The sequence below is a fragment of the Limanda limanda genome, chromosome 7, assembly GCF_963576545.1.
Source record: "Limanda limanda chromosome 7, fLimLim1.1, whole genome shotgun sequence".
Classification (NCBI taxonomy): Eukaryota; Metazoa; Chordata; class Actinopteri; order Pleuronectiformes; family Pleuronectidae; genus Limanda; species Limanda limanda.
In genome coordinates, this window is record NC_083642.1 from 17058916 (window position 1) to 17069807 (window position 10892).

Genomic DNA, 10892 nt, shown 5'->3' on the forward strand with positions numbered 1-10892 from the left:
TGTTCTTTCATCTTTGGGTTTCAAATCAGATTTGGCCCAGACTAACCTGTGGCACAACACTAATAATACCAAGTCCCTGCGGGAAGGTTACAAAATTATTTTGTGTGTGGGTGTGAAGCCTTTCCAGAAGAGTGAGTAAGGGTGCAGGAGCAGGATTGTATAATTTAGCTTTCACACAGGGGTGTGTTGCTCATGTGTCATGTCATGCTTTTCAAACAGACAATTATATTGACAACTATTGCCTTAATATCATTGACAACGGTTGTAAAAATACTTTGAAATCCACAAAATGAAACATTACATTTCATCAAATTGTTTTGTTTAGTTAAAAAAAACTGAAAACGAGGAACTCTATCCTGTAAAACCATCTTTAATGAAGAGTCCTGTGTTTTTACAGGATACACTTTTCCAAAGATGGAAAAACAATACAAATTCATTATATATTGAAATACTGAAATGCATTTGCAGGAAGGCAAGGTGGGGATCATCGTTTCCTCGAGATGAAAAAATAAAACAAAAAACTGAAAATGAACAACAGGCTTATCTTTTGGGCCAGTTATGCCGGAATCCCCTGTGGAGAGTAAAAACACAGAATGGGTAACATGCTGGGATGGTGGAATGTGCAGAGGAAAAGAACATTGGACTGTATATTCTATGTTTACCTGTCAGATCTTCCAGTCAGGTACGACAAACTTCGGTTTCCAGCTGCAAAATTGGATTTTTGTCCCTTGGGGCCTCTCTGTTGAACGAAAGATTTCAGTTCATCAATCACATATAAAATGTGTTGAATGAAAAGTATTAAAAAAAATCTTTGACAATACCTTTTTCTTGTTATCATGGCTTTGCCGGTCTGGATCAAACTGTGTGTTGTCCTTTGATTTGGGGTCTGTAAAACAAAGTGAATTTAATGTTACAGCAACTGTAAAGGAATGTGCAGCAACTAGTAACTTGTTTAATGTGATTACAATCAAAGTTACATACTTGCAAAGACTTTGAGGTCTGACTGAGTGTAGTCGAAGGGTGTGAAGACATCTTGGGTAGACTTTTCTGGCTTCTCTGTCTTTTCAGGCTTCTCCGACTTCTTTGCAGATTTCATCAGTTTGTTGGTCGGTCTGGGAGTCGACTCTCCAGGCAAACTGGTATCCCTCTCTCTTTTCTTTCCACCACTTTTTACAGATTCCTAATGAAATTGATCAACAACATTATATTCTTAACAATACATGTATAATGAACGGCGTTAACTGTTCCCGGCAATGGACAAGCAGTATTTGTGAGCAGTTTTGCTGTACAAGTAATCAAAGCTTTGCAGTCATGGAATTAACCTTCACTGCTAGAATGATGATATCCAGCTGTATGCAGCTATTAGGCAGGCAACTTTGCCCAAATTAGGAAATAAGAGGTCTGCTTGTCTGCTCCTAAAAGCTAGATGTCTGGATGTTCCCTGCTGATTAAATTCTGATAAAAATGAAATGCTATTCCTTGGCTCAGCTAGACATGGACACTATCATCAAGTGTCTGTAACGTTTGACAAATGGGTGATTTCTCCTAATCTGACCACTTTTTAAACCAACATAACAGATACAAATTTGGTCTTCTGTTTATAGCAGAGGCTGGTGAGTGATTTTGCCTTTGTCTGTTGTTTAACCCAATACAGTCTGTTATATAAACCATGAAGAAAGCCTATTCACAAGGATGCATACGGCTTCACATTATATAACTACAATCACAGTAAAAGGTGTGAATGACAACCTCAGGTTACATCTTCATGACTGCTTTGATTACAAAACTGCCAAAACCTGTTTTCTTCAAACTCCATTGTTTATCATCCTTATTCCGGAGATTCAAAATACATTAAAAATGATTTTTATTCATATCTGATCACAGCACACACCTTTCTTAATCTGCATCAAAAAATCAATGCAGTTAAACCATGGAACTTTCTTTCAAAGTAAAATAAAGCGAGGAAACTTCAGTGCCTAAGTGCCGGCTGAAACTGACAGTGTGCCAGCACAGCCAAACATTGGCTGCAGCTGGCAGGTTGACGAGTGCTACTTTCAAGTGCTACTGCCAACACTTATGACTATGATGCCTGCCAACGTGCATATTTGAAGGAGCCGTTTCTGCAGGGAGCACCCTTGAACAAACTTTTCACTAAAGCCAATCATCACACAATGGGTGACTGTGGTGCATACCATTACTGTGTGTACTAGCTCTTGATGGCTTAATGCTGACAGTGAAGGGCTGAGGAGAGGTGGTGTCACAGGAAAGGACATAAAAACAAGAATCAAATGGTGATGACCACATTCTATACTGTGAGTTTTATATGACTGAGCATTTATAAAAGGCAGAAAACACCATATGGTGCCAAGAGCACAGATGAGTAACCAAGCAGAAGGATGCCAAGTAATTCCCCAGAGAGACAGAGATAACAAGAAGTGGGGTTTGGGGCAAAAAGCAGCTATTGTTGCTCCCTGGGGAGGAAAGAAGAGGAAGACGTGTCTCTTATGCTCCAGTCCCACGCTGTGTGTTTCTCTTCCCCAGACACATCATGGGAAAGATATAAATATTGAAAAGCTAGTAACACACCAGTGCCGCAGAAAGGCAGCAGTGTTTCACTGGCTTGTGAGTCACTCTACTTGCGCAGAAATATCAGCCAGGTCTTAAGAAAACGGGGGGCATTGCAGAGGGTTAAACTGACTATTAATGACCTATCTTTAATATGCTGTGCCGGGCTATTGGGTGAATGCAACTGGTGTTTTTCATGGATTTGTACTTTACGCCAAAGGGACATCAACAGTGGAGTTGACAGCTAAGCCTGTTAATGTGTGGACGCAAGAGCAAAACGACTCACCGCTGCTTGTTGGCGAATGGTGATGACGTTGGCTAGAGACTCCTGGTAGCTTTGTTTCTCCTTGTTTCTTTCCTCTGTGGAAATAAACATTACATTCATGGAAGAGCATTAAATAACAAAGTTTACTTTTGGAGAAGTTTAGACCACATTACCGTTCGCTTTCTTTGCCTGTTCCTTTACTTCTTGATTGGCTTTCTTCTTGGCCTCCGCCTCCTTCTGTTGCTCTTCCATACTCTGCAGCTTCCATCTTTTACTAATCTGGATATGTGAAATGGTACAGCTATAAACATCCAAACATATAGTTAAGCGGTAAAAGACGGATAAGTCTGGACCTTTTCGATTACCTCAAATATTTTTGAAGAAGGGTCAAACTTGGCATTCTTGCTGATGTGCACGTCAGTGGTGGGTAAATACTGAAATCCCAAAGAAGATCAATGAATACTGCGTGTCTGATTAAAAATACAAATAATACTGAAGATTATTCACTGATCATCTCTTACCATTCTGAAAGGGTTTTCAAAAGACTCAATGATGCGCCTGGCTTTCGTGTGAGAAGTAGAAAGAGACTCTTGGTCCTTCTTTGTCTCGGGCTCCTTGAAAAGGAAGCACAGTCCACACATTAGTCTTCAGGGTTACGCACAAAGCAATGAGCTTAAGTTGAGTAAGTTAGAAGATGATCTCTACCTCAAACAGAGTGATTTTAGCTGATGCCATGAGACCATGTGTTCTCTGATCATCATCATCCATTTGGTGCTCATCTTCTGAAAAGAGCATTCCCTTTTTAACGGGCAGTTCTGAAAAGAAATGAATGTTTGGCTTAAATATCAAATCAACCTGGAAAAGGCACAACATGCACACGCATTGTGCTCACCATTGGGAGAGAATTGGGGGATGTCACTTTCGGAGACCCTGGAGGTATCGTGGGGTCCAAACAATGTCACCTCTGGCTGGAGATTTAAACAAGATAACAAATAATTTTATATAGTGATTGCTTTTTCGACAAATGAAATGCAAATTTTAAAAAACTCAATCTTAATCAGTTCTTAACAAACCTTTTTTATGGTCGTCAGCCCCTTCGTCTTTTGAGCAGCAATCTCAGCCTGTGAGGGGTGTAAAACAAATTTAATTGTTAGATACCTGAATTCACAAGTAAGTTGACAGCAAAAACACTCAAGTTACATAAACAATAAAACACATTATTAAACCACGGCTGATAAGAGCTCTCACCTTAAGGAGGGGCATTTCTCGTGCTTGCTGCACTAACAAGTGGAGCTCATTGACCTGCTGCCTCACCACTGGGGGGACAGGGTTACAACAGGCAATGATGCCCTGAGGCTCCCTGAGTAGACAAAATACAAAATACTGTGCTGTAGGTTCTCAATAAAAATACCAAATTCATCCACATTTAGGTGAGAAGAACCAACACAATAATTCGTTTAAACTTACCTGGGCATCTCTTCTGATATCTTGATCATCATGTGGGTGGGCAGGACGTATCTTAAAACACAAATAACAGCAGTTTAAAACATTTTATGAGCGAAATCTATAAGCTGGGAGAAAATTATGATGGTTGCAAAATCTGGCTGGGCACAAACTATAAAAAGATAACAGCTCAAGCAGATTTCCAGACCAGCGAGTCCATCCATTTCCAAACAGCCTACCCGGTGCTTTCATCTTCCTGCCTGGCCAGCTTGTTCCTCCAGGCAAACAGCAGTCTGAAGGCAGTGAGCTGCTGGGTGTTAAACGACTTTTTCTGCTTCCTCTGCAGCTCCAAATATGACTCCTCTGTGTATATAGGTTTCAAATATCTCTGTGTGGAAGAGGGGGGGGGCACAGAAACCATGACAAATGTCAAAAGATGTTGGAGATTCTGGTGTGGGAATTTAAAAATATGGGAGTAATGAAGAAACTGCGCAACTATTGGATAGATGGTAGAGTAGTTTTGAAGTGTCAATCCAATCATGGTGGGTGTACGAAGTGAGGTTTGTGCAAACCTTCAGGGAGATGTCCTTGCTCTTGTTCCAGACACTCTGCAACAGGCCAGGCTGCCCGTGGTTAAAGTCCAAGAGCTGCACCCTCACACAGTCATAGATGTACAGGAGGTAGTGTGTGTCTGCCCGGGCGTACTGAAACATCTCAACTGGCAAGGGGCTACGAGTTATGAGACAAAAAAAAATTACAATTTTGTAAGAGAAACAAGAACGTGAATATCTGTTTAGCTTTTTTCTCATAAAAAAAGAACTCTAGGTCACAGATAAACAAAACCAAAATTATAAGATTAAGCATCTAATGAATTGGTCAGGTCCATACCGTATCCTCCAGTCGGCCAGCTGGTAGCGTTTGTCTGAGTCCACATTGCAGAAGTGTTTGAGCAGGTGGTCGAGGGAATGTCTGGCCATGTTTAAAGCCCGACTGGCCTGATGCGTGTCGAAAAGGTTGACAACATACACGCCAAAGTCTCTCTGGAGCCAGTCCATGTCAGAGTCTGAACCATGAAACACCTGAGAACAAGAAACAAAGCCCATTCTAGAGTAACCTATGTGACGAGGAACCAACTTGTAAAAAAAAAAAATATATATATATAAATGATATACCTGTTTTTATATTTCATTGTTCACTACAGAAAACATTTAAACAGAAAGAAAACTGGGGACATTATGTGACATTTTTCTAGTCCGCTAATTTTCACAGGATCTTTGTGTAGCTCCAACCCACATACCACTTTTTTTTCACAGGTGTCCTACAGTGTGTGACTCATGGTGCCTCCCACGCTCCACAAGACACCCGCCAACCTTAAACATCTCTCAAGGCAACTGGGCTCTTAGAGGCCTCAAAGAAATTCAGACTAATGGGCTCGAAATTAAAGAGTTTCTTCCCCAGGTTTTCTATATAATAACAATGGGAGAGAGTTGAAGAATGAACTGCTCATAAGGTCGTCTGAGCATCTTCAGATACATGTGCCTAAAACATCTATTCCTTTGAGGCTATTTTCATTTGGGATTTGGGAATGAGCTGACAAAGATAAGGGGAACAAGTTGTGAAACAAGACAGATTCTCTTAAAATATCCCCAGTTTAACAATTTAGTCATGATTTAAGTTAAACCCAGAGGTATGCACAATACATTTCTCTCATAACTGTCTATTGCATTGTGAAATTACTTGTGTGCACAACCACTGTATGTCAAAGTTGAATCTGTCGGTAGCTTTGCGAGATTTATTGGATTTTCAAAAGACATGTGTGACTTAAAAGTTAAAACGTTACTCTTTGCATTTTTTTGTAAAGTTGGTTCGGCAGAGTTGCCATGTCCACAGTTTCTAATGAAAAGACGGTGAATTAATTGTTCACTCATAACAGAAATGTTGGCATAAACTGAGAAAACAGCCTCACAGATCACGCAGTTACACATTTTGAAAACAAATCTATGGACCCATGTATTCTCATATTCTCTTCTTGTGTTAAAGTTATAGAACAGGGTACAGGAACAGTGGGGAACGCTTCAATGACCTTGACAATAGACGGGTCAGTGAACGCTTCGTTCAGGATGTACATCTCGCTACGGAGCTCCAAGGTGTCGACGATGAAATCCTCATCCCTGGTGGAAATCTGCATCAGAGAGGTGATGCCGAGGAAACTCCTGTAGGAATGGTGCTGCAACAGAGAACAGTGTTTACAAAATGTGTCCACATCCACGTGGTTATACTAAAGAACAGGTGAGAACAGGTTTACAGCGACCCAAACAAGAGCCCCAAGAGGTTGCCATATCAGTAAATCTCTGAAACAAATGTTTAAAACATTATAGGTCTAACAATAAAAAATTATTTAATGCTTCATATACCATTATGTCACAAATATAATCCTTGTACCTCAAGGTCAACGGCAAATTCAGACAATCTGCACAGCTTCTCATTCAGGGCCACCAGATCCTCCAGGGTGTCAATGAAGGAACACTTGGTCTCGGTGATTGGTTTGTACATCTAAAAAGAATCCACAGATAACAGATTAGATCAAGGCCTAACCAACAATTAGAAGATCACATTAAAGGATGAAGATAACTTGCCTGTGGTTCCGGCTTAGTCAGGAGACTTTCTGGAGTTGTAAGATGATCCAATTCATACTGGTATGGGTGTGCAAACCTGTACGGATGACAAACTATCATTTAGATGGGCAACGATGACAAAAAGGAAAAGACAAAATGTTTTAAATAATTCTTACATGTCTTCAACATGTTTCTGAGTTCTTTGTTGGTGAATGAAATCTGCAAGGGCAGCTGGCACATTAACATCCTCAGGTCTCTCTTTTTGAATTTGTTTGTTGGTAAAATCTACCATTGGAAGGTAAGGGAGAAAAATAAGGTAAAAATGTTAAAGAGTTAAATGTAATGATATAAAAACAACAACAGATGGAAAAAACATGAGAATGAGATGCGTGTCTTACAAGAAGGAAGGGGCTTTCTTGCGTTGGGCTTGATGAAGATCTTGGGAATAAATGGTGTGTTGCTGTTATCTACTTTTTCCTTGAATTTCAACTGCGGCCGCGCAACGTTTTTGGCGTGGAGCAGTCGGAATGTCTCGGCACGACTGCTAGAGCCTGAACCCTGAACAATAAAAAAACAAAAGTTTACCAAAAAGTGTGAAGCCCCGGTATGAAAATGTATGAAATGTGTCCCAAAATAGTAATAAGAACCAGAACTGGCACAAAATATTTCAGCTTGAACGCAGCCCAAAACAGAGACTGGGATCTGCAGTACAAGAGCAAAAAGGTTAATTAGCCAACCTTGCGATTCCAGCTGGAAACAACAATCTTAGGAGGCTGAAACCCTGCAGGCATGACCGGCTGCTGGCTCCTATTCAGCCCATCAGCTTCATCAAGAAGAATCCCCTGGAGATCAGATACAAGAGGTTAGTCGGTTGGCCAAGACCTTCCCATTTAGAAACTTGTAAAACACAGGAACTCTGGGTCCTACCGCTCTTTCGAGGATGACGTCATTTGAGTCCACAACCAAGTCAAATCTCTCCTCCAGCCCGGTCAGCTTGCTCTGGTCTCTTAGGTGAGATCTGCAGCCATGGTGCCGCATTAACTGACTCATGCTAAAACAGGGACACGGTGAAGACAATAGGCATTTGATCTTTCACAATAAAATAATTAGATTCATCATGACATCAACACTTGTGCACATCTAAGGCTCTCTTCAGATCAACATCCATCTTGAGTGATCCAATCACAAGTGGAAAGCTCTAAGGACAGGTATGAACACACCTAAGATGGATTAACATGAACCACCAAACATTGATTTTCTTTTTTATTTACAAATGAATAAAATCTTGTTTTATTGTAAAGCTATCCACATTAATTTCCTCAGCCCCCTGGCTCCACTTCGACATGGACTTTATAAGTGGACGCATATAAAGTGGGGAATCGAGATCTGAGTAGAAGTGGTCACAGGAGACACATTCGGGATGCATGTTAATGCCGGGTGTGAACACATCAGCTCCATGGGTTAATGTTCCAGCAAATACTGGCAGACAGATGGAAGTCTTACTGAACCAACACTCAAAGGAAGCAGCAACACACTCACCAGTGCAGGAGCTTATCTCCTTGATTCTCACAGAACTCCTGGAAGCCCGGGAAGCTCCGGTAGAAATCATATTCATCTCCAGCTTGAGGCAAGCCGGCGGAGGCTTTGGTGGCTGATACTACAGCACCCAATCCATACTGCAAAGGAGAGAGAGGACAAGCAGGTAGTCAGTAATTCGATAAAAGTTTTTAATATGATTGAGTGAGTACAAGTAAAGAAATTCAAGGAACAGGGACACAGGGAAAGGTTACTTTTGTTAAATTCTATAGCTGTTTAGTCTAATGCCAGGTTGGGGGTCTTCAAAACAATAAGAAACTATTATTTGAATCTTGTACAAAGATAAAAGCTGCTGATGACAGATTCCTTTGTATAGTTTTAACTAAACGATTTCCTAATGTACAAACCATATGGCACTTCAATCAAGGTATTTTATAACAAATACAGAACAGCTGCAGCTTTGAGAAAGCAAACAGACAACCTAAAAATACTGTGAAGCATAATATTAACACATTATGATACATATTAAATCTAGATTTCGCTTCCATGTGCTTGGATTTATGAGAATGATCATTTAGAAAGACATCTAAATGTCCATGTCGATAATGTTCTTTTGGGGAGAGGACTTCAAATTGGAAATGTTGGGTAAAGCCAATCATGAATTAGCCCATGTGAGAAGCTATAGAGCTCATTTTCTCCATTTAATGACGTAGCTGGCTAAGTTAGCTAGCTTTGATTTGGACGAGATATTTGAACGGGACTTTTCTTATATACGTAACAACGAACACACAAATAAATCGAATCTGCAAATTTACTCTCGTCCAACATGAGATAAACATTAAGCACGACACACTGACAATTCTTCATGAACTCAGTGAGCTAAATAAATAAGTGTTCCACTCGCACACAGCCCGTCCTCTCCACGTTGCTACACCGCCTGTTAGCATGAGCTACACACGTCACTGCGTTCACCCACTTTCACGAAGGCGTCGACGTCTTTAAAGCCGGGACACAGCTCCTTTGTTTCCTCGTCGTTGTTTTCTGCATTGCTGTCTTGAAGGCCGGTCTTCGTGGAGTCGTTACTCTGTGAAGAAGCCATTATTTTAATCTGGTGATAAGTGTGTACATGTGAGCGACCGGAAACAGCCGCCGTGCTCACTGCTTTCTCCTAGACTGCTCGACGATGACGCTGCGGGGGACACAGCGCCACCCAACGGCCGGGAGGACACATGACGCTAAAGGGTAGATTGTGTTATTTGTATTGTTTGGAAACGTTTAAAGGGTCAGTGTGTATAATTTAGTGACATCTAGTGGGGAAGTTACATTTTGCAGCTGAAGACCCCACACCTCACCCTCCGCTTCCAAACAAGTGGTAGCGTTCAGTTGTCTTAAAACTCAAAAGGTGTTTAGTTTGTCCAGTCTTGACTACTGTGAACAACATGGCAGCCTCCATAGAGATGAACCACTCCCAGTATAAATATATAAAGGCCCCTTTCTGGGATAATCTGTACATTTTAGAGCGAAAACATCTCTAGGATTGTTTTAAATCCAAATTGTGCCAATAGATCCCTTTCACCTTAACCTTACACACTAGAGCTTTAGATCAAGTAAAATGTGTGATACTGTGGTTGAAAACATCCCTAGAAATTCAAAATTGTAGTTATCAGTAACATTTCAGTTTTAGTTTGTTTTTGTGTGTTGACTTCTGCAGGTCATGAAGCTCTGTTCATCAGTGCGCTCATTCATTGCAGACACAGCCTCATCTCCCCCCTGAGTTGCCTCACCCATCCAGACTGAAGAGCTGCACTAGGAACCTAGCACCATGAGGAGGCAGTGTTGACACTTGCAATCTGCATCTACAGAGCTACAGTATTTGCACTGCATTGAGGGGATGAGAAATCTGCACCAGTCATGCCTTAGTTTATGCCTCAGTATTAAGATCTATCTAAATCATGTCTGAACCCAGTCTTTTTTTTTTTTTTTACAGCTTACAGCCATAGATGTGCCACTGGGAGTTTACTATAGTCACACTCCCTTTGGTGTGCATGTGGTGGGGAGAGAAGTGGGCTGCTGTCGTGATCCAGTGGTCAATAGCATGTGAAGAGCCATTGCCTAAGTATTGACACAGCAACTCATTACGGATGATCTGTGGTGTGCAGGGAGAAATCTCTCTTTTCCTTCACTTCCCCTCCCTATTGATCTTCTCTCCCTCTTATTATCTTAAAAGCATTTCTGCAACACTGGCTTAATCGATATTTCACAGTAACCCTCCCATGTTATTCAGGTTCAGCAGATACGATGCCCCAATTAGCAAAAGACATGAATCAGTCTTATTTTGCAAAGGCAGTGTATTCTTTCTGTATTTTGCAATGTTAGTGTTTAAAACATTTCCCTCTATATTACATAATAAAATATTTAGAATACGCAGCATAATCCACTGTGAATGAGCTCTTTATGCACTGACTATG

At 40.9% G+C, this 10892-nt stretch overlaps 1 protein-coding gene across 2 annotated transcripts; it reads right to left on the reverse strand.

Moving 5' to 3' along the window:
- Nucleotides 1-354: 354 nt before the first annotated feature.
- exosc10 (exosome component 10) lies at nucleotides 355-9582 on the reverse strand. Of its 2 annotated transcripts, none has more exons than XM_061075264.1 (25): nucleotides 9401-9582; nucleotides 8428-8564; nucleotides 7816-7939; nucleotides 7626-7730; nucleotides 7287-7446; nucleotides 7065-7173; nucleotides 6910-6985; nucleotides 6716-6826; nucleotides 6357-6500; nucleotides 5162-5352; nucleotides 4846-5002; nucleotides 4513-4661; nucleotides 4298-4348; nucleotides 4079-4190; nucleotides 3904-3951; nucleotides 3723-3798; nucleotides 3536-3612; nucleotides 3352-3444; nucleotides 3196-3264; nucleotides 3004-3109; nucleotides 2852-2925; nucleotides 982-1180; nucleotides 822-886; nucleotides 663-739; nucleotides 355-571 (listed from the first exon to the last, which is right to left on the reverse strand). In XM_061075264.1, the coding sequence occupies exons 1-25, from the start codon at nucleotides 9521-9523 to the stop codon at nucleotides 541-543; spliced, it is 2664 nt and encodes an 887-aa protein (XP_060931247.1). In that variant the 5' UTR covers nucleotides 9524-9582; the 3' UTR covers nucleotides 355-540. The 2 variants fall into 2 exon arrangements, with proteins under 2 accessions (XP_060931247.1, XP_060931245.1); XM_061075262.1 differs by having other exon boundaries at nucleotides 3536-3645.
- Between the last annotated feature and the right edge of the window lie 1310 nt (nucleotides 9583-10892).

What these genes read in the sequence shown, in the direction of transcription:
- exosc10 (XM_061075262.1), bottom strand. Translation starts at nt 9,523, where the DNA reads ATGGCTTCTTCACAGAGTAACGACTCCACGAAGACCGGCCTTCAAGAC. An exon ending in ACGTCATCCTCGAAAGAGCG is followed by an intron (nt 7,731 to 7,815) that starts GTAGGACCCAGA and finishes TCTGATCTCCAG; the next exon opens with GGGATTCTTCTTGATGAAGC. An exon ending in TTGAAAACCCTTTCAGAATG is followed by an intron (nt 3,265 to 3,351) that starts GTAAGAGATGAT and finishes TTGGGATTTCAG; the next exon opens with TATTTACCCACCACTGACGT.